Below are 24,186 nucleotides of genomic sequence, written 5' to 3'. Positions count from 1 at the left end.
CTTGTTGAATCGAAACTTTATTTTTGTAAAAAACACAGGGCCAAATTTGATGGTTCGTTGCTTTAGCTCGTTATGTTAACTATAAGAGACGATACTACGTAATTTTCTAATAGAAAAACTTTTTCACATTTCAGATTGTTGATTCGTATTATCATTTTAACTATTGTTTTATCACCACATGTCAAAGTTCACATTGAACAACGTAAAAATTATCAATATAAGTAATCTATTAATATACGTTAATTAAAAAAACAACAAAAATTTACTTGATGATGTTTCTCTGCTGGCAAATGGTCCAGTTGTTTTTGCCTCGTGTGAGCGTTTTCTCAATATTTCTTTTATGTTTGGATCGAATGGGTCACTATATAAAACATACGAAATTAAAAGGAGACAATTTAGAATGCATCGTAGAAAAATATAATATAAATAGATATTTTTTTCACAAAATGAATTTAAACCATCAGAGGAATAATAATATACTTAACTAACCATAACTCCACATCAAATTTGTTTTTATAACCATATCTATAATTACTCTTGTTTCCATTGGGCCATCTGACCTGAAATAATAATTTCCACATCAGAGAATTATTGAAGCTTGATGCTTATAATTAGACATAGACGTGGATGTCACCTTCGTTTACGAGTAAAACAGTGTTCATTACTTACGTTAAGGTTTTAAACTAAAATTGAGAAGGATCTGAAATATTGATAGACACACACAAAAAAAATGAAAAGCAATGGAGTCGCTATGATATAAAGCTGTTGTGTGAAAGTAACCAATCTTAATTTGAATAAATGATTGATTGATTGTGTGTTGTTTTACGTCCCGTTCGAGAATTTTTCATTCATATAGAGACGTCACCATATGCATATACCGGTGAAGGGCTTCAAATTTAGACCTTTACTCGGCAATCAGGACCACTGAGCACTGTGTTCTTTATCGTGCAAACACCTACCGTGACAAGCAACTTTCACTCAAAACGGCCGAGCTCTTGGCGAAGGAATAGTTATTACGTATTTTTTATCGACTTAGGTCAGTCACGGCCTTCCGATCACAGAGCAAGCTCTAGAGACTGAGCTACCGCTGAATAAATGAAATTTTTTTGAATTTTTTGATTCATAAATAAAGAATTCAATCTATTAACTTCCATTGTGCAATATGCTCCATGTTATTTTTCCGTCACGATATCATTATCTTTTAGTGTCAGAGATGCAAGCACTGTGTTTGTCTTCTTTTTTAAGTACGAAGCAGTGTTAGAGTTTTAATATATTAAACATTCAAAAACTTTGTAAATACTCATATTTTCCACATAATAATTTTTCATAACCTACATCTGTCCTTGCCTTCTGTCATTTACCAATCAACAGCTTTTTATATGTGAAACTCATTTTTGTAAAATCATTCTAAACTTTGTACAGATAATGCAAAATTGATAAACTCTCGTATCGATTAGACATAACACTCGTACCTACCATCTACATCTATTTCTATCTAAATTTGATTCAAAGATCATAAGACATTGCCTCTGGTCAAATCAAAACTAATCATTGAGCATGCGTGTAATCGTAGACCATAGAGTTACGTCTATATTTATAAACATAATTGCTTTGTGAATACCGTTTAGTAGTTCGAATCTTCAAAGTTAAGTCATTCGTAAACTATAAGTCCACTTTAAGTCTATGATTTAATAGAAAGACGAACATATTTATATGCCTTAACTTACATATATTTCTGTGGGTGTTTTTAAGCGGTACACTGTTCCAACATTCCCTTTTCCTCCATCTTGATCATCCCATTTCCAGTCCAGACCTTACGCAAAATATGTTTCAAATACTATTAAATGTACCTTTTACAGTAAGTATTTGAATACAATTGTAACTTTCTACTAATAAATCAAATTTGATAAGTTTATATGCGTTGTACAAAAAGACTAGATTATTTTGATAAGTTTTACAATGGGATGCAACCCTAAATCCATTCAAAAATTGACGAGTGTCTCCAATTATACCTCTTCTGACAATACATCCAACGGCGATAGGGTGGTCCTGAAGTATTCTAGGTTCGTGACAAGGTTCAATGTCATATGCCGTCTCTAGACCATTGTTACCATATCTATAGGGCAGCTGAAGACCAGTGTCCCATTCTACATTTATCCACCCCACTGCAAGAAAGTAGGATTTATTAATATTATTATGTTCATACATGGCTAAATCACCCAAGTCATCTTGGTCTTGCTGTTCTTCGGAAGATTTTTAAAAATATTTTCGCATAAATAATTCCCATAATTTTTTTCGCCCATATTGTAGTCCCGGCCTGAAGCTAATTTTGAAGAAGAAGAGTTTTCAAAGATAATTTTCTTTCTGCGTGCATGGATTATGTAAAAAAAAATTGATCCACGCATCTTAATCGAGGGTATACATTGAAAACTTGAATCTATACAACTTTTAGTGTTTGCATATTAATATTATTAAGTTTTTGAAAGATTTTTTTCTTTGATTTTCTATCGTTATGTAAGATAGAAAAAGATTTTGTCTTCCCTTTCTTCGTCTGCCTCGCTGTCTAGATCATCGTTTGTGTGTCAACAAGTTTAAAATATCTAAACAAAATTAAGCAAATTTTTGAGGAATAACATATTGCCTAGGACAAGAAAAAAAAAATTAGGAAGATGACACAGAGATAAAAAAAAGAACAATATTCAATCTCGTGTCTTCTTTTTTATTAATCTTACTTTCATTCAATTATTTAATATGATTTTTTTAAAATGTGAAAACCATCACATTGAAGTGTTGTCTATCCAACTGTTATATACGAGTTTCTTTAATACCTCTCTGTGAGTGTCCTACAACAGTTCCTATTCCGTGTCCGTCTTGGTTCTTCCATTTCCAATCAGGACCTCGTCGTACACGAGTACCTACACATGGCATGTTTGCATCTCTTTCTTCATATTCCTTTTCGTCTTCAATTTCTCTCTCTTCTATTATTTTCACACCTGATCCGTATGCATCTCTGTTCTCAATAACTTCACAGACGTCATCCTTATTTAAACATACCAAAATATTTATTTTCATAAAGTTATGATTAATTTATCAAAAAAAAAATTAAATTATTCTTTGAAGAAGTTATCATATTTTCTGTTTTAAATATTTACATTTACGTTTTGTATTGATCCAAAAGATATTTTTTTAATTAAAACATACCAAATCTTTTTCAGAAACTTTTTTGATTCGACGAATTTCAGATTTAATATTTTCCCTTGAAAACTGATCTTCTTCGGGAATTCTATTTAAAACTTTTGATGCCAAATCCTGAAAAGAGATATTTTTGTAAGCAGTCAGTAGCATAAGATCAAGAAGTACTTTATGAATATGTATCAAATGCTCCTAAAAAAAATACCAAAGTTTATACGAATCCATGAATTCTTAAGCGACTTATTGTAAGCATGTACATGTACCCACCATATTGATTGCATATCTACCAAACTGCTCAGCCTCGCTGAGTGGAATAATCTTTCCTCCATGTGATCCCAATACCATTGTTCCCAGGAAACACTGAAAAATGCACCGAAAAATTTACGATAAAGGTGATGAATTTAATTTTTCTATTGTTAACTTCCCTTATTTATGTAGCAATATGATAGTATTTTCACCTGCATATGGGTTTTATGTCTCCCAGTTGATTCCAGAATAGGTTTTACGTACTAACAATTTCTAAAACGGGGTAGGATATTTAAAATAAGTTGATGATTTTAACAGTCTCGTTTAAAGTAAAAATTACATAAAATCTATGGCCAATGCTATGATCTTGTTTACAAATACAATCTATTATTATGTCGAATTTTGACTGACGTATTCATACAAATTCTTGAGCAATTATTTTCACCCTGAATTGTTTAGGGATTTTTTTTCGGTTACCCCATCATGAAAAGAGGCAAAAGGCGGGTGGGACCGGTCGACAATCGATGCTCACTCCTTCATAGAATTCGAACCGATCCCAGCTCGGTTTTCAGAGCCGTGCTTGCTTTGCTCACAATTTATATTGTTTAATTGGATTTTGAGCCTGATTACTATTCGTTATCTTCACATTTCATAACCAATAAAACCAATAGGAATAGTCATGGAAAACTCAAACAAGTCTCGTCTAAAAAGAAACGTTATATTCAGTCATCTAGCTCTGTCAATTTTTTATTGAAAACATAGTTAACTAAATATGGAAATTTGTTATTCAAACGATTAAAGTGCTTGATAAATCTGTGACAGAATTTCTACCATAAATGAAATACTATGCATGAAACAGTACAAACATCAAATACGTCGTAAGTATGACAAGTTTTGACTTCTGATCAGCCCTATATAAATCTATTTATTCTCAATGGTAAGAGTAGTGGTATGGAATAAAGAAAACCACAATGAAGTGACCCGAAAAGTCGGATCAGACCATCGTGTGATCGCCTGAAATGAACAGTAAAATTAAATGTTTCACAGTTATCAATTTTATAAGTTATTACGTTAAATAACTTGTATTTCCTGCGTCGTCCGAGTTCTTCATTGATAGTAAATATATGTGTGTTTACGACGATTGTTTGATATCGCTATAGTAGCTTGCCATTCGTGCAAGTTCTGTCCGATTGTTTTTTCCTCATTAATTTATTTTTTACATGTCACCGGGTCTTTTGTAGGATAAAAATCCAACACTGGATTCGGCACAACTATATTTATTCACTGTGCTTATAACAAAAAACCTACAAAGTATAAATTAAACACACTCTCACAACACAATACACACACAAAACGAATACTTTACATTTAACATCAGACATTAACAACACATAAATTATATGATTGTTCGCTGTCGGGATTAATTAATAAAAGTAAATTATAAAATACATTTATATAATAATTATAATAAAGGTAAACAGAAAGCTTACCAGGAATCCAGTTAAATTAAGTCCAAGTAATACTTTACAGAATACTTCTATGTTTCAAATACATGTACAGACTTCTACCGTAAAGGCAAAAAGCGTGGGGGTCGAGAATTGGCGGGTACTACTCTTATATATTCGGTGCAGAAATTAAAACATGCATATTAATAAGATAAAAACTGTCGGTTGTTGGTCAGCTGTAAGGTCACATTAGGTCACCTTACTGGAAACACGTGGAAATACAAAAATAAACAATGTCACGTGATCTCCCAAAACATTCACACTAGACACACAACACAAACAAACGCAGCGAACGCATTCGATTGGCAATGCGCGCCAATTTTATGTACAAATTAAAACACAACATCTGTGACATACATATAGAATATACATTATAAATTTCAGAATAAAATCAACATTTGGTTATATATGACTGCTACTGAAACAAAGTAACTAAAATAAACAAAATTGTAAATAAAAACAATATAATTGTTATCACCAAATTAAACGAAAAAATTCATGCATGGGAAATTGTGTTAAATACTCACAATGTCAGGATCTGTTCCAACAGGAATACAAAAGATGGGGTTACCTCTTCCCAGTTGTCTCGCCATATTAATGACTGAATCGCTAACCTTTAATAGAATTATACAATCCATTTTCTAATGATTTATCATTTTTAAACTTAAATACATTTTGTTTTCTTTTTTCAAAAGCAAAACCATCAAAAGCACATTTTTGTGGTCTGAAATTTTATAAATATATCACAAGGAACAAAGTTCTCTAAGGATCTTATTTTGCCGTTAAATACTGAGGAAAAAAGTTTTAAAAATATGTAATAGACTACATAACCAATAAAGATGACGTAATTTTACGCTGGTCTGCGTATTATGACGTCATGAAATGCGTCATTAATACAATTTCATTAAAAGTTCTTGCACAAAATTTTAAGGTTCCTTTTTAGTATTTTAAAATAGAGTACAACCTTCGATGCAAGAAATATGTTGTGTTGTTAAAGCCGTTTTTAAAGTAAATGATACATGCTTTATTTTGTGGATCGAAAGCTGTGCTGATATTTTTGTCCCTCTCTTTCGCTAAAAGCAGGGATATTTATTTCAGTCTGTCGCCCGACTGTTTGTTGATCTGTCTAGCTGTCCTTTATTCTTTCTGTGAACTTTTTTTTCTGAATATGTCTGAAAGTCTTAAAGCTTTTTTGAAATGAAATTTAATATCATAACTCTCCTTGACTTGAAAAAAATCTTAACTTTGAGTTCCAATGGTCAGGGTCAGAAATTCATACCACAGCATTAAAGGTTTCAAGAAATTTTCTTATAGGTAATGAAAGCTGAAATTGAAACTTGACATAGAGCGACAGTATTTTGGTTGAAGTATAGACAGGGCAATTTGATACATAAAACCTTGCTACTTACAGTATCACCTGTGATTAGTTATCAAAAAGTCATTTTATTTTAAAATGAAGGTAAACTCACGTCATCATAACCACGTGATTGGTAAATCTCTTGGTTGTTTCCATTACAAAGCTCTGTCGGTTTACCATCAGTGATAACGACTATTCTTGTTCTCACGTGAAATGATCCAATGTTGGAATAAGGAACTGTAAAATTGCGTCATTTGACATTTACGTTTTGGAATGTACACTTTGGATGAAGTACTGGAGACCAAAAGAATATTTTAATTCACTAGTTTTACCTGACATTATGCCTGACATACACATGACAAGTCCTGCTTCTAATTGGCTATCGCCTCCACATTCTATGTTATCTATAGAAGAAAAGAATTTTGATTTTTTTTATTGCGAGAAAATGTGAATGAAACTTATCCTTTAATATCTTAAGAAAAATTATAGATAGGTTCTTACCTACACATTTGGATATTGATCTGTAATCATTGGAATAGTACTGAAGAACTTTTACGTCATCTCCAAAAGTTATAACTGACACATTTTCTGTTATGTGTGGATGCTTAGAAAACTCTATAAAGAAATACAATTTACTTCTTAAAAATACAATCCCAAACAAAAAAGGAGCAGTTTAAAAAATTACAAGGAAATAATGTATTACCAGAACTCTTTGTTTGTATTGAAATATTATCTACCGTTGATGATATCCTTGAATGCAGTTTTCATTTGTTCCAGACCTTCGCCCGCCATGCTAGCCGAGGTATCAAGCAGGAAGACGGTGGTGACGTAGGTACCATATGCACAGCCATGTTTAAATAGACTCCTACTGTCTACAAAATACATATATTTAAATATCCTTATTCACATGTCAAAAAATGTGTTCATTTTTCAAGATCATTTCGAGTGAATTCCTTTTCATATAATCAAGCAAGATACATGTATAATGCATGAAATTAATACGAGCAATAATAAATAAATACAGTATAAGAATATCGTCAGTGTCAGTATTTTTTTTCTTCAGTCTAAACAGAATAAAGTTTTCAAACATACATGTATATATACATCAAAAACAAATCTTGACATAACTGGGGAAAAAAACTTACTTTTGTTAGATTCTTCTCGGGCTCTGCTTAACCATCTATTTCTAATTTCCATTTCTTCTGAACTAAGATTAAAACTGGTAAACATATTAAATACTTTTCATTTATAAACATGGTGCAAAATTTCTATTTCCAGTAACAGAATTATGTAAATAAAAAAAAATATATTTCGCTTTTAGTTTCGCCGTAGAGAAATCCTGGATTTCCTTTTCAGATTTTAATTTTATTGCCATTGTATTCGACAGCAGTATGAACATTAAAAGTTATTTTTGATCAGAGTTATTTTGAAATATATATTGCATGGTGTTAAGTAAAATTTCCGTAGCTCTTCAAAATAATTGAAAATCCTTGTCTAAAAGATAAACTCAAATATATTAATATTATCAAGTGGAAAAAAATAGAGTCAGATTCATTTTTTTTTAATTTCACGATAAAAGAAATGTTCAGAGACAACATTGTTTATAAAGCATCCCCTTCGACCGGTTACACGCGCCGTGTGTCTTTAGTAAGAAGAGAAAAATCCCTTAACAGTTCAGTGTGAAAATAATGCTTCATCACTTTGTATGAAAGACGCAAGTCAACATTCGACCCAACGATAGAGTGTATTGGCAAACAAGGTCTTTTTTTCTATGCTTAAATGCTCATTTATAAACACATTCAAACGAACGTATTTAGAATACAACCGAGACAACATTGAATCAGTCCTCACTGATGTAAGAGAGACTGAAATAAATACTTAAGTTTATTGTTTCACAAAACATTCAGAAATTTATCTTTGTTAATATATGATTATCTTAATATACCGTAATTTCACATGTTTTAAATGAAGATAGGCCTACTGTTTTGGGGAATACAGTGCACTTTTTTTCTTTATTTATACATCAAAAGTGTTTTCTTCAACATTAAGACATTGTTTAGTTTGCGAGAATTTTTCACTCATATGAAGACGCCACCGGAGAGCTGCAAATTTTAACCTATGCTCGGCACTCGGGGCCATTGAGCAGTGAGGGATCTTTTTCGTGCCAGCACCTACTGCAACACGGGGCCCCGGTTTATACGGTCTCATCCGAAGGATCCGTCTCCACGTCCCACATTCTTTGGTATATACTCCATGGACAAGAAGTGGATGTATAATTTTAAAGATAAGGGGTTTGGTGTTTGAGCGAACAAGGATTACTCATCTCAAACCACTTCTTGCTTTTTGGCAGCGCTTATGATATAGACAGATTTTAAAGAGAGCAAAAGTTATTTGATATGCAAATTTTCATTACTTAGATTTAATCTATAAGTACGTTACTTCCAAGTTTAAGGCTGAAGAAAAATAATAAAATGATGAAGGAAAATATAATGATAAAAATATTCATTTTAAAAAAGAGTAAATAAAAGCCATGAGCTTATAAAACCAAAAAATATGTCTGGAATCCAATGTGCACGTGATGCCTAGAAAATATTGGAATTATGTAGAATTAAAAAGTATTGCTTGTGAGTGAAAAATCATACAGGAGCGAATAAATCATATTAGGTATTTTCATCAATTTGCAACACATATAAACTTAAACAGCCAATGCTGCACAGTGCAGAGTAAAAGGTTTGAATGTACTTTATATTAAAATTATTTGTTCCTATTTCTCAACCATTAGAAAAGAAATATTTATATTTAAGGGTGTTCATAGTAGTGAATTTTGAATCAGTCACATTGTACTAACTCTTAAACATTAGTAATTTTACTATTTTTGCATATATTTATAAAATCATAGAAATCTCTGGCTTTGCATTTCTTTTTGCCCCATTGTTGTGGATTACCATCTTTTGTGAAGATTTGAGTATTCCATCATATCAATACCATAAGTCACGTCATTTCAAGTCCAAATATTGTTAAGTTTTCAAATGAATGTTATTTTCATAGATGACGATAACTTCTCTTTTTTGCCATATTTTTTTTTCCAATTGAACTATTTATGATTTCCGGAATTTTTTTGTTTTGTTTTTCACAAATATGCTGTCAAATATAATATTTTCTGACTGTTTTAAATTATTTGTTGGAACAGGAAAACAAAAACGAGGAAGTGTGATTTGCAATGAAATATATGGAGATAACGAACAGTATTAAAGCTCAAAAGTCCATTAAAACAATACAAATCAGGAATAGAGAAAACACAGACCTCGATAACATCAGAGGTCGGATCGGGTACCATGGAGGAATGAGCATCCCCTGCCGACCGGTCACCCAAGAATATAAATCATTTCTCGAGGTAAAGTTATTTTTTATTCATTAATTTTGAAAGCATTGGCATTTGCATTTTCAAATAACGAAAATAAAGATCATGTTTTGTAATTTTCACTTAAGGAATGTTTAATTTGCTAGCCAAGATATTTTGTATTTTTGTCTAATATAAGATTTTGTTTTGTGTTCTTAATGACTAAAACAGACCTTCAATAACTTTTATACTTTATATCCTGTGTTTTCGGCAAATATTTTTTTTTATTGAATTAATTGCAATTTTTCTCATCGATACATTTACGACCGTATCTTAAATGTTATATTTATGAAGTAAGATTCCCTTGATACAGTGTGTTTCTGTACATCAAAATTTAGACCATTAGGGCTGTATATAATAGTTATTACTTAAATTTACTCGTCTTAGTATGTGTGATTTGTAACCGTGTGGATGAGTCAGAAGTAAGCAAAATGATTCAAAATTATCTTTCCTCAATTTAGCTATTTGCTAAAAAGTGATTTGTCGGAAAGCTCAGATTACTTCAAAATATTTAGACGAATTTTTTAATAATTTTTTTTATCAGTTAATTTTCCTTCTCATCAACCTTCCATAAGCTCATACTTGTCTCTGTAGAAGAAGGGAAGATTTTGTTGACATGCATCGCATCATGTAAATGAGCGAAGTGTTTTAACTTAATGATTCTGAAGATCTAGAAAAGAGAAAATGAACGCCAAAATAATATATTCAGGAATACTTGCAGGTTTTAGAAAGGATCCAGCCACCATATCCAGGTGTCTGTTTCTGGAAAGAATGAAAGTAGACTTGAAGCAATGTGACATCAATATACGATATGCTAGTATGTCAGCTAGAGGTGCAAGCGGATACTCCAGAACAGTTTCAGATTAGAAGCATTGAAAAATTATCATTAAGAAAGGTCCTACGAATTATACTTCCAATTCCTTTCATATGCACACAAGGTGAACATAATGCAAGGTACTGGTATAGAGATAGGCAAATAGAGGTAGACCCACATTCCCACGTTACCAAGGCCAATGAGATGGATGTTCTTGATTGTTTGCTGCAAAAGTATGACTTGGCCATTGTAAAGAATTACTTGCAGATGCACCATCAGTTTTAGAGTAGTGAAGTTTGGATAAATCATACCAATCTGCAGTGTATGGATATTTGTAAATGTAAAATCGTGAACAAAGAGGAATGTAGAAACAATGGATAGAAAAAAAAAACAAAATTCAAATTAAATATGGAAACAACTAAATTTTATGATTTCAAGTGATAATGTAAGTGTTAGATTATCATTTTTGATAGTTACATTACGCTTATACATGTAAGATATACATGCATCATTTCTCCTATTTGAATGACATTATTAAGATAATTAGAAAAATTGGATGTCGATCATTTTCAATCGCCATTTTGACATTTTTAACGTTATTTTCATGAAAACCAGCATAATTTTTTCGGACTCCGAAACTTTACAGTTTAGTTTAAAAACCTTCCTGGACTGAATGATAATTATTTGCCGTTATGATTTTTTTTTCTGTAAATCGGACCAGACTATAAAATCGTCATCGATCAATAACATAAATTTATAAAACTCAAAATGAAACTCTTAATTGGGTACCGTTTTTCAGGTTTTTTTACGAAACCGTTATAAATTTACTCTAATAAGGGTCCATCATAAGGCTTGCACAACCAATTATCGTCTAGATCCTCGCTGGACCTTAATCATGAACAAACTTTACACTTCTCCGTACCTGTAACTGCAAAAGAAACTTTTAGAACCAAATACTTATTTTAATTAGCTTTACTATAGATAACCATGTTCTCTAAAATTGCATTGTGCTGTGAGCCATGCAAACATCATATGTCTATTGTAATCATGTATTGACGCATTGTTAATAAAAATTAGGATAAATTCATCAAAATAGTATTTTATGACTCTGAACTACTAAAGTGTTTTAAACAACTGACACCAATTAACTGAAACATTGATTTTGTGTCCTATCAAAATTTCCTTTGTTTATTTACAATGTAGGTGTATAACTGACATTTTGTACACACAATTATTTTTTAAAAATTCTGGGACATAAAACTTAAAACTTGTAATTACTTGTACCGTTTTTTTCCCATTCTATAAATTTATATTCGTTTATTTATTCTAGATCGTGTTAGTAAGTATTATAGTTTTTTTTAAAGGGGGTGGCTTTTTTCACAGTATAAATATATATTGGAAACAGTCTGTTTTTTGTTTACTGTGTATGTCCCTTCATTATTATTATTTATGTTTAATCAAATTTACTTTTTCAATTTGCAAAATATTCAGTACCATATTTGTGATTTGAAAGAACTTTTTAAATTTAGTGGGGGTGCAAATTTGGTTGCAAAAGACCGCGATTATCAGCAATTCGGTGAAATGGAGAACCCTGTTAATATACTTGACTTCTATGACTATTAACATAACATGATCTTCTCGCTACTAGAGTGTTCCAAGTCTTAGATACAAGGACACCCTGATAATATTTAACTATGTTCCTATTTCCACTTTGACTAGGTTGATGGCTTTCGGATTTAGAAAAGCACAAGACCGTTGGGAAGAACAAGCTGATTTTGAGGCTTTGAAACGTATGTAGAACACAGATTCGTGTATTGAAAACATAATTTACCATTGATAAATCAATATTTACATTGTACCTCAAAAATGATTTATTTTTTTTCATTAAATTGCTTCTGTGAATAAATGCATCGCTTATTCACTTAAGAGAGCATGTAGGAAAAGAAAGATATATATCATGAATATATTACACATTTTAACCTTCTGACTCCTTTATGGGTATTGAGGTATAGGTATATTTACTAATATTATATATTTTTAATATTCCAAACAACCAAAATGAATTTGAATTACCATATCTATATTGGATTCCGAAACTTCATAAAAATCCTTACAAGCAAAGATACATAGCGGGTTCCAGTAAATGTTCAACCAAGCCTCTTTCTTTACTCCTCACTAAGATATTAACAGTAGTGAAGGAGAAACTTCAAGAGTACTGTGCAACAATATATTCGAGAAGTGTTGTAAATCAGATGTGGATACTTAAAAATTCCAAGGAACTTTTAGAAAATTTGAAATCACAGGATTTTTCCAAAATCAACAGCTTAAAAACTTACGACTTTTCAACTTTATACACACCATTCCCCACGATAAATTAAAGTCCAGGCTTTTTGATATCATTGACAGCTGCTTTTTCAATAAAAATGGAACTCATAAATTTACTTACCTTGTCATTGGTCATTTGCAAAATTATTTTGTTAAAAAACATTCTGATTGTTCACACAGGTACTCTGAGGTTGACATTAAAAAGATGCTTGAGTTTCTGATTGACAATGTCTATGTGGTTTTTGGAGACCAGGTCTTCCAACAATCTATTGGAATTCCCATGGGTACCAATTGTGCCCCGTTATTAGCAGACCTTTTTTGTATTCATATGAAGCAGAATTTGTCCAAAATCTTATACATGAAAAGAAGAAAACACTTGCTGTGGCCTTCAACTCGACATTTAGATATATCGACGACGTACTGTCAATTAACGATGGATATTTCAATTCTTATGTCGATACGATATATCCCAGTGAGCTTGAGATAAAAGATACCACAGAGTCTAACATATCTGTATCATATTTGAATATTTTACTTGAAAAAGACGTTAATGGTAATCTAACAACTAAGTTTTATGATAAACGTGATGACTTTAACTTTTCAATCGTCAACTTCCCTTACTTATGCAGCAATATATCTTCATCACCTGCATACGGGGTTTATATCTCCCAGTTGATTCGATACGCAAGAGCATGTTCTACGTATGTACAATTTCTAAAACGAGGTAAATTATTGACAAACAAGTTGATGACACAAGAATTTCAGCAGTCTCGTTTAAAGTTATCATTTCGTTCTATGGTAGATACAATGACCTTGTCAGCAAATACAATTTATCATTAAGTCAAATGCTGACTGACGTTTTTCATACTAATTGTTAGGCCATTATTTACACACTGAATTGTCGACGGATTTTTCCGTTATTTCCCGATCATGACAAGGAGCACACGGCGGGTGTGACCGGTCGGCAGGGGATGCTCACTTCTCCATGGCACCTGATCCCACCTCTGATGTTTTGGAGGTGCGTGTTTGCTCTGCTCCTATTTTGTATTGTTTAATGGACTTTTTAGCTTGAATACTGTTCGTTATCTCCATATATTTCATGTATATTATAAACATATGTTTAAAACCTAGAAACGCCATATACGAGGGTTGTTAGAAAAGTTCGGGGACAAGTTCTATTGTGAGCGCGCTATTTGCATGAAATCAGTAAAACTCTGCAAATAAAAACTATACGTATTTTCCAATTTATATAAGATTTGGTGTTTTCTGATGATCTTTAGAAAATATACAGTTAAATTATATAGATAAAACATGCTTCATGGAGCATGTTACTTTTTCGCACTTTTACATTACAGATACATGTTTTTGAGTGTATGCAGACAGGTAAATACCCGAAAGAGAATAAAAAATTTTTAGATGCTGCTGGGGATTGCCTTCATTTATCTAGTACCAAAGTGTTCAAGTGGTAGCAACTTTGTAAGAATTAATGGAAGGATTGATTATCAACTACTGCGATACTCCAATATATTTACATTTGCAAATGTTTTCTTTTATATAACACTATTAAAAGCAACGTGGATCTATATCCGTATAAACACGGCTTCCTCGCGTCATAAACGTTCGACGTAATTTCTCAGTGACGTCATAAAGGGTCGACGCGCAATAAGTGGATCAAACACGTGCCGTTGGGTTTGAAAAATAAAACGTTTCACGCGTTAAAGATTATAATCAGGCAAATATAAAATATGAATACTGTAAGTCACGAATGTAAATATAAGTAATAAGGTATCATTTTAAAACATCTATCGGGCTATAAATACGGGTTGGTACGAGATCAAATTTACCATAAAGCCCTTCGGGCTTTATGGAATTTGATCTCGTGACCAACCCGTATTTATACCCCGATAGATGTTTAAAAATGATACCTTATGTCTTAAATATCCCAAACGGGACAAACTTATCGCATGAACGTTGCGCCCATGGATTTTGCATTGTTTCCCATACATGAAAAGTCTATATAAATGGAAGATATTTAGAACTGTGAAAAAGCTTAACAGGTCTGGAATCAGGTCGTCTTGTTTCCCAACGTCTAGAAAAACGTCAAGTGATTGCTCCGTGAATCCCATGACCGCAGAGTAAAAATCATTGTATATTTTCAAAATTCTAGTAGATGGGCCTGTTTTTTACATACTAATAAACAAAAGATAAGAATTTAATTAGACATACGTCATTCTTCAAAGTACAGACCGTGATCGGGAGGTCGTGAGTTCGAATCTCGGCCGCGACTGACCTAAGTCGATAAAAAATGGGTAGCAACTGTTCCTTCGCCATGCGCTCGGCACTTTGAAGTGAAAGTTGCGGGTCCTTCGGATGAGACCTTAAAAACCGAGGCCCCGTGTCACGGCAGGCGTTGGCACGATAAAGATCCCTCACTGCTCAATGGCCGTAAGTGCCGAGTAAAGGTCACAATTTGAAGCCCTTCACCGGTATATGGTGACGTCTCTATATGAGTGAAAAATTCTCGAATGGGACGTAAAACAGCATACAATCAATCAATCAATCAAAGTACAGAATATATTTTCCGTGTCTCAACGTGTCTGCAAACTTTTCTAACAACCCTCGTAGATTGGTAAGATTAAACTAATGTTGTGTTTTTTTTACAAGTGTCTTTGTTTTAAAATTATAAACATTTCACAAGAACTTTGGTAAATAAGAGTTGTTTTCTTTACCTTCTCAAGACTATGAAGTTTGCCACCAACATGGAAAAGGACCATGTAATGTATTTATATTAGATACGTCGTCAAATCTTGGGGAGGAAGGTTTTCAACAAATGAAAGAAACATTTAGCAAAATCATTAATGGTATGATAGTCTTAAATCTATTTCTTCTTATATGTAATTATTCTATATTATACACTCAATAATGGTCTGCTTATTATAAAATTGAAGACGTAAAGTTGACCTCAAAATGAGGGACGACCTGTTCCTTCCCATAGACGAAGAAAGCGTTAGAATGTCCACAGTTAAGAAGTTTGATAAAACACAGAGACATCAAGTCCTACTACATAAATATTAAGCTTTATTAACTATTTAAATGTTTGAGATGAAAAAGGTGAAGATAACGAACAGTGATTAATCTCAAAAAAATCTCCAGACAGTACAATTCTTCGATGAGGGCGTAAACCACGAACCCCTGGAAATTCCAGAGGTGGGATTAGGTCCCAGGGAGTAGTAAGCATCCCCTGTTGACTAGTCACACCCACTTTGAACCCTTTGAACCCTAATTATTGATCAGGTAGAGGGAACTCCGTCGTCAAATTTAGTATAAAAACAAAGGCCTAACAATTAATATGATATATATCAGTCCAAAATACGACCCATTGATGGGTTATATTTACTAACAAGTCTTTTAACGACCATAGAATTTACGAAAAGCTGACTTTAAACAAGGTTGTTGAAATTCCTGTAACATCAACTTATCTTAGGCTACCTCGGTGTAAATATTTATCGAATTCAGAACATACTCTATCTGAAGAAGGAATATTACTAAATAAATAATGAAAGCTGAAAATGAAAGGTTGAAGTCCTCTAGTTTATCATACAGTTAAGTTGGTTTTTTTTTCGCCCTTATTGTCTATAGTCATTGAAATGTCCAAATATGAAACAGATGCAGCAAACTCTGAAACGAATGTGAAATAATTCAACATCTTACGAGCTTGACTTGGAGAAAACCTGGCAAAATCGAAAAAAAAATCACAAGGGCGGATCTGCACATTTCATAAATGATTTATTTTTTTATTCTGGTTTATACCAAAGTGAAACAAAAAAAAAATAAAATCTGTGCAGTTCTTTCTATAGTTACTTGTGCTTATGCAATATTTCTGAAATGTAAGAAAGACACCGATGTACATAAGCAACGGAATCATTACAAGTTTACTGACATTGGACTTACATTATCTATTGAATTCGGCTGGGGATTTTTCATTTAATTGGAATATGCAGGAAAAAAGAAAATCCGAAAAGAAACATTGTGTTATTCTGAACTTCTTTATCCAAGCAAAGTTACATGTAAAACTGGTATAGGTGCCACATTTACAAGTGTAAGGAATACTAGCATGCGTAGACTGAATTATACTAGAATACATAGACTGATTTATCCATACGAGCAGGTAATAAATAAAATATCATCTCTGTTGTATAGTAGAGCAGCAAACACGTGTATATAAGACAAGATGGCGGAATCCGAACTCTTTTATTAAATCACTACGCAAAAGTAATTAGGTCACACAATATAGTAGAAAAACCAATCATGTAAGATAATACAATTCCGGATAAGATATAACATATCCTCCCCCCTTAATGTCACTGTCTATAATTCCTGCAAATGTCCTAATCACCTTTATCAAATAATATAAATGGAAATTAATTAACAATCAAACATATAATTGACTTATGAAATCATTACAGAAAATTTATGTAATTACAATTATTCACATGGTGAGGATTATTATGCCTCAAGACACAATCAACACAAATCTGAATTAGGATCACTCGGCAATTAATCGCTTCGTTGGTTTTCGATCGCGTACAGGGTAACGTCGTTCACAAGGTGGTGGTGTCTGTACACCTTGTTTTGGTAAGACTTGAGGTTTGCCTCGTGTGGAACGGTCTGTGCTAGATATATTACGATCGGTACTTTCTGTTGCACAACTTGGAATTGCCGGTGTTCCAGGTGAAATGGCGTTGTTTGTATGTGGTGCAGAGTATATCTCATTCGGGACCACTGTGTTAGGGTCTAAAATGTCTGTAACTGTTCTCTCCATCATGTTTTCCGAAGTTTTCCTCATTTGATCCACATGACGACGCCACACTCCTCCTTCATCTGTTTTGACTTGGTAAGTCAACGGTCCTAGACCGGCTATAACAGTAGCATGAATCCACGGTGTTTGTCCTCGGTAGTCCCTTACCATGACAGATTGTCCGTTGGTAAAAATGCGCATGTTGGATCCTGTATGTCTTGAAAGTTTCATGTTGTCCTGTTTCTGACGTACTCTGTCACTGGTGTCAGGTTTTAGTAGATCCAAGCGTGTTCTTAGGTTACGTCCAGTAAGTAATTTCGCAGGTGTCTCTCCTGTAGTAGCATGTGGAGTAATGCAATAAGTCATGAGGAAAGAGTTTATTTCTTTATTAGTTACTTTGTTATACTTCTTCATGGCAGTTTTGAAACTCCTAACAAAGCGTTCAGCGAGTCCATTTGTACGCGGGTGATAGGGTGATGATGTCACATGTTTAACTCAATTCTGTCGCAGAAAAGCCTTGAATTCATCTGCAATGAATTGTGGTCCATTGTCGGAAACCAATGTCCGTGAAAAGATATCTCGTAAGACGTTAACTGTTGCTGTAGATGTTGTTGAAGACATAGGCACAACTTCCGGCCACTTGGAGTGAGAATCAACAGCAATGAAGTACATGCGTCCTTTAAACGGTCCAGCAAAGTCTACATGAATTCTCTCCCATGGTGAATTGGTCCATTCCCAAGGGTGTACAGGAGCAGGCTCCGGTTTTGGTAAATAATGTTGACAATCTGAACAGCTTTGACACATAGCCTCTATATCGATATCGATGTTTGGCCACCAAACATGAGATCTTGCAAGACTCTTTGTCCTCACAATTCCTGTGTGACTTCTATGAACTTCAGACAAAACTTCTCTTTGTAGTGCTGTAGAAATGATGACTCTGTTTCCCCAAAGTAGACAATTTTGGTGCACTGTGAGTTCATTACGTCTATTTCTGTAAGGTTTGAATTCATTCCCTGAGGGAAAGTCCCCTGTACCTTGCAACACAATGACAAGCACCTAAGATTAAATAGGATCACGTTCAGTCTCATTTCTCACATGGTCACATGATACCAGTAAGCTTTCGAAATGTGAAGAGTAGTAGATTGTGTCAATATCATCATCTGTAGTATCTGTAGTCGATGAAGTCAGTGGTAGTCTGGAGAGTCCGTCAGCATTTCCGTGGTTAGCAGTCTTCCGGTACTCTATGCTGTAATTATGGCTAGATAGGAATATAGCATATCGCTGGAGTCTAGCAGTAGTCATGGTGGGTAGTGACTTCTCTGGGTGAAAAATACTAACGAGCGGCTTGTGATCCGTAATCGGCGTAAACCGGCGTCCATAGACGTAGGTATGGAATTTTTTTACTCCCCAGTATATACCTAATGCCTCCTTATCTATCTGGGAATATCCCTTCTCTGCCTGTGTCAAAGAGCGAGAAGCAAATGCGATGGGACGTTCAGCTCCATCCTCAAAGACATGTGAAAGCATGGCACCAATCCCGTATGGTGAAGCATTCGTAGCTAAACGAACTGGTAAATTAGGATTGTAGTGGCACAAAACTTGTTCTGATGTTATAAGTTCTTTCACTTCCACAAATGATTCTTCACATTTGGATGTCCAATTCCACTTTCTGTTGTTCTGTAACAGCTCATTTAGCGGTCCAACCACTGTAGCAAGGTTTGGCAGAAACCTATGGTAATAGTTCAACAGGCCTAAGATTGAGCACAGTTGAGACACATTTTCAGGTTTTGGTGCATTCTTGACAGCATTTATTTTGTCACTGGATTTATGTAAACCATCTTTGTCTATTACATGCCCGCAGTAACTAATTTTGTCCTTAAAGAATTCACACTTTTCCAAATTTGCCCTTAACCCAAGTTGTTCGAGTCTCTCGAGCACAAGACTGAGATTCTGTAAGTGTTCTTCATCCGTCGAGCCTGTAATAATCATGTCATCCAAAATACATTTAGTTTTTGGAATGTTTGCAAGGACTTGGTCCATGGCTCTTTGCCAGATAGCAGGAGCGGAAGCGATTCCGAAGGGAAGTCGATTAAAGCGGAAAAGTCCCTTGTGTTAATGGTGTAAGTAAGTTCTTTGACGCATCATCAACTTCCATCTGCAAGTACGCCTGCGTCAAGTCAATTTTGCTCAATTTTGCTAAATTTCTGTCCTCCGCTAAGGGACGCAAAGATATCTGCTATCTTTGGTAACGGATATTGTTCGATTTTCATAGCAGGATTAACTGTCACCTTATAATCACCACAAGTTCTCACTTTGCTGTTTGCCTTGGGTAAGGGTACTATTGGGGTTGCCCAGTTACTAAATTCAATAGGTGAAATGACACCTTCATGCTGTAATCGATCGAGTTCCTCTTCTACCATAGGTCTGAGTGCATATGCAACTTCTCTGGCCTTGTAAAATTTTGGTCGAACACCATCCTGCATGGTAAGTTTCCCTTTGATGTCTGTCAGTTTCCCGATTCCTGTTTCAAACACTTTCTTATGTTTCTCCAGAATTTCCTGGACAGTCATTTTCCCAGAAATGTTCTGTTTGTCATTAGATGGTCTGATTGATATGATTTCCTTCCAATCAAGTCATAGAAATTTCATCCAGTTTCGTCCCATGAGGGTTGGTCCCTCCTGTTTCACCACGAGTAAGTCCAAATTTTCACTCTGTCCATTCAAATCGACCTTGACCTGCACGTTACCAACTGGACGGATCTGCTCCCCACTGTATGTCTTTAACCGAGTATCTGTATCCTCCAGGGTGTATGTCTTAAGAAATTTGTCCAACGTAGTCTGTGAAATAATCGAGACAGCTGACCCAGTGTCAACTTCCATAGGAATGTCTGATCCAGAAATTCTCGGTGTCACAATGATTGGGTCTATTGAGATTTTGTTCACATCCCTGCAGTAGTATGAGAAATGCAGCAGATAACCATCATTGTTCTCATAGTCATCAATTCTGTTTTCATCTGTATCAAAGTAATAAATTTTTCCACCATGTTCGCGTTTTTTCTTCAGACACACCCTCTCTAAGTGCCCCACTTTGTCACAATATCTACATTTTGTTTTTGTGTGCTTACATGTGTTTGCTCTATGGTCACCCACGCACCTGTAACATTTCCCTTTCATTACTGGTTTGTGTGGTACTTTCGGGTTCGTTTTACCAGTTTTACCATAGTTACTGTTTGTTTTGTGTACAGAAAGTTTATTTACATTTTCCAGTTTTCCTTGTAATTCGAGTGCGTCACGACTAGCTGTTTCCATTGCGACGGCTGTCTGAATGGCTTTCTCTAAATCCAGCTTTGATTCGGCGAGCAGTCGTTTCTGAATGTGTTCCTGCTTTAAGCCACATACAAATCTGTCTCTCAAAGTCTTACTCAACGAATCACCGAAATTGCAATGTATCGCTAAACGACGTAATTCAGCAATGTAAACTGTCACGCTTTCCCCTGCAGCCTGATCTCGTTTGTCAAAACGAAAACGCTCAGCAATTTTTGAGGGTTTTGGACTTAAAATGTTCTGTAAGTTTCTGAATGAGGAAATGTCATAGTTGAGGGTTTTGTGGGTGCACATAGATTTTTCAACAATGTGTAGTATTTTGGGCCGATGATAGAAAGAAGTGAGGGTACCTTCAAGTCCTCGTGCACATCGTTTGCAATGAGATACTGGCCCAGACGTTCCGTATACGACTCCCACGTTTCCAATGATTCATCGAAAGGACCCACTTTTCCGATAATCAATGCCATGGCTAGTCACACCCGTTTTAATCTTCGTCGCAAGTTGTTGTATATTAGAGCAGCAAACACGTGTATATAAGACAAGATGGCGGAATCCGAACTCTTTTATTAAATCACTACGCAAAAGTAATTAGGTCACACAATATAGTAGAAAAACCAATCATGTAAGATAATACAATTCCGGATAAGATATAACAATCTCCTACAGAAAAAAGAACATACACTGGTAAACTGAAAATTAATAAGTTTAAGTAAAGGTATTTAGCTAACAAAACTTTACTATAGTTAACTATAGTTTACTACACTAGTAGTTAACTATAGTGAAAACTTTGATACTTTGATTTCCTATGAAACTTTAGAATTTTTTTTAAAGACTTCAAAGCCTAAAATCTCTAAAATTCGATAACAATAATGTAAAGTTTGGAAATAATGTGTAAATATACAAATAATATTTCAATTTAATTTTAAAATGTGTAGGTATGAATCGAAGAACAAAAAATATAACGATCTGAAATCCCTAGTAAAAATACTTTGATTTACTATAGTGAAAAAACTTTGAAACTATAGTAGACTATAGTTAACTATAGTAAACTATGGTTAACTATAGTTAACTATAGTACTTTTTGTTAGGGTATAACCAATAAGTATCCTCATCCTTCTGCCTGTTAAAATTTTGTTGTGGAAAGGTAAATTTGGTTATAATTTTTAAAAAAATCAAATAACCCGTTCGTGATAATTGTATACAACGAATCTACATAGTCAAAAATTAGCAAAAGGCATTAATTGAATGTTGAATATTGTCTTCTGACTGGTTAATTTATATCTTGAATCTCGAAGTTTGAATTTCGTATTTCGAATCTCGAATAAGCCTTCTGGGTTTTCGTATATATGCTATGCCTGTTTGTTTTATTTAAATTCTTTAAATGGTGGATTTTTATTCATAAATTACTTTTTTGTAAAAAGAAAAAAAAATTAAGACAATTATAAATCATTTTTGAATATTGATTGCTTAATGCAATCATACTGAATGATATCTTTTTTTAGAATACGCAAATCATCCAGATATCGACGAAAATGTAGCTGTTGTAATATGTGGGAAACACACAAGATTTCAACATTATTATTCAAATAAATACATGGATATAAAGCATTGCCTAGGTAACTTACAATCATTGTTCAACAGGCTTTTATTATAATTATGCTAATGAACTCTTTGTACATTCAATCGTAACTTAAAACCCTCAAATGGTAAATTTAAATACACCAATTAAAAACCTTATGTTTAAATACATGATTTTGTAGCTTATACTAAAGCACAATACTTTGATTAATATTTAGATTTTTTGTTTAGATGACGTTGAATTTGGAGGACCAACACCACTGACAGCAGCGTTCATCTAAGCCACAGCGTGTTTTGCCCGTGAGATAGGTAAGTTGTTCTTGTACTTTGTTGTTTTTAGAATTACTGTCATTTCATTTAATTGTATGCAATCTGTTCCAATATTTTTTTTTTCTAATTTGATGTTTCTTCGCAAGCCACCTTAGTTCTCTAGAGCTCGGATAGAAAACTCTTGGCTTGCAAGTTATTATTGTGATTAAAGAAACAATTCTTTATCTTAATGTACAAATGCTTGTTGTAAATTATGGTTAGTGATATCGAATGTGACTTTATTTCTTTAAAAAAAACTAAATCTACATGAAATGAATGTGGTAACAACTCTAGCATAATTTGTCAGTAAAATTTCAATATTATTTCTCACACACAAAAATACTCTAAAAGACGATTCACCACACATTGCATTATATCCCTGTTGACCTTTGTATCATTTGCTTTTGTGCCATTCCCTAATAGGACATACAAAGAGGATGGGAGACTTCCATGTTCATCCAAGAATAATTCTTATTTCGGACGGTAGACCAACAGATTTTACTGCCATTAGTGAAGTTGAGGATTCATCTGCTAATGAAACAGAAGAGGTAGTCTTGATAATTTTTTTAATAAATCATTTGAAACGTTTGAATTTTAAAGAAATATTGCCGAATCTGCGTTAAACAATAACAATCAATCAATCAATTATCCAACGAGAACAAAAGCGAGTCTTTCAGATTGTTATCGAAAATATTTTTTTGTAATCTATATTTTTTTCAATCTCTCTATACTATCAAGTATTAATAAATGGAAATTTCCAAGACAATTTGTGACGGTACATATTGTCGTTTTGTACATATTGTCGTCGGCGACAATATGTACCTACCCTCACTGCACATATTGTCGTCCATCAGTACATATTGTCGCCGGCGACAATATGTACCGAGACGAGCCTTATTTTCCTCCTGCATAATGGACGACAAAATGTACAGTCAAGCACCTGCACATATTGTCGTCGGCGACAATATGTACAGTCAAGGTCGGCATATATTGTCGTCGGTATATTGTTTTGACGAATATTTACTTGAGAAAGGAAAGAGAGATTGACAAACACACACACGCACGGAGGGACACAGACAGTATTACTCGCAAGTCAGAAAATTGTGTTTAGGATTGATGTGCATCACTGTGATATGCCAAGATACCGTAATTCTTGAGATATCTGATAAATCAGTCTATTCTTTTTTCTTATAATATATACTTTGAGATTGAATACATGTATTATTTTTTTGTTCAGTAGTAATGATTATTTGGTAATTAGCTTTTGCGTTATTTTTATATACAATCATGTGCCGATATAATTGGTGTTGGGGCTGACATTTTTAGATCACCTGAGCTG

At 33.7% G+C, this 24,186-nt stretch overlaps 1 protein-coding gene and 1 pseudogene across 1 annotated transcript in view; one reads left to right on the top strand and one right to left on the bottom strand.

The window, feature by feature from the left end:
* Positions 1-3,524, bottom strand: part of LOC133178072 (uncharacterized) — a 235,357-nt gene extending 231,833 nt beyond the window's left edge. Inside the window, exons 1-6 of the mRNA XM_061312838.1 lie at positions 3,460-3,524; positions 3,202-3,309; positions 2,829-3,039; positions 2,013-2,165; positions 1,761-1,813; positions 490-560 (exon numbers count right to left, since the gene is read on the bottom strand). Of these exons, the coding sequence (XP_061168822.1) occupies positions 490-560; positions 1,761-1,813; positions 2,013-2,165; positions 2,829-3,039; positions 3,202-3,309; positions 3,460-3,462 (599 nt within the window). The 5' untranslated portion in view covers positions 3,463-3,524. The remainder of the gene's footprint in view (positions 1-489; positions 561-1,760; positions 1,814-2,012; positions 2,166-2,828; positions 3,040-3,201; positions 3,310-3,459) is intronic.
* Positions 3,525-12,237: 8,713 nt separating this feature from the next.
* LOC133178071 (uncharacterized) lies at positions 12,238-23,401 on the top strand (annotated as a pseudogene).
* Positions 23,402-24,186: the final 785 nt, after the last annotated feature.

Source organism: Saccostrea echinata, unplaced genomic scaffold, assembly GCF_033153115.1.
Source record: "Saccostrea echinata isolate AGI-Se365-2 ecotype Australia unplaced genomic scaffold, CSIRO_AGI_Sech_v1 ptg000002l, whole genome shotgun sequence".
Classification (NCBI taxonomy): domain Eukaryota; kingdom Metazoa; phylum Mollusca; class Bivalvia; order Ostreida; family Ostreidae; genus Saccostrea; species Saccostrea echinata.
The sequence above is the reverse complement of the archived record's forward strand: the minus strand, read 5'-3'. Positions and strand labels throughout refer to the sequence as shown.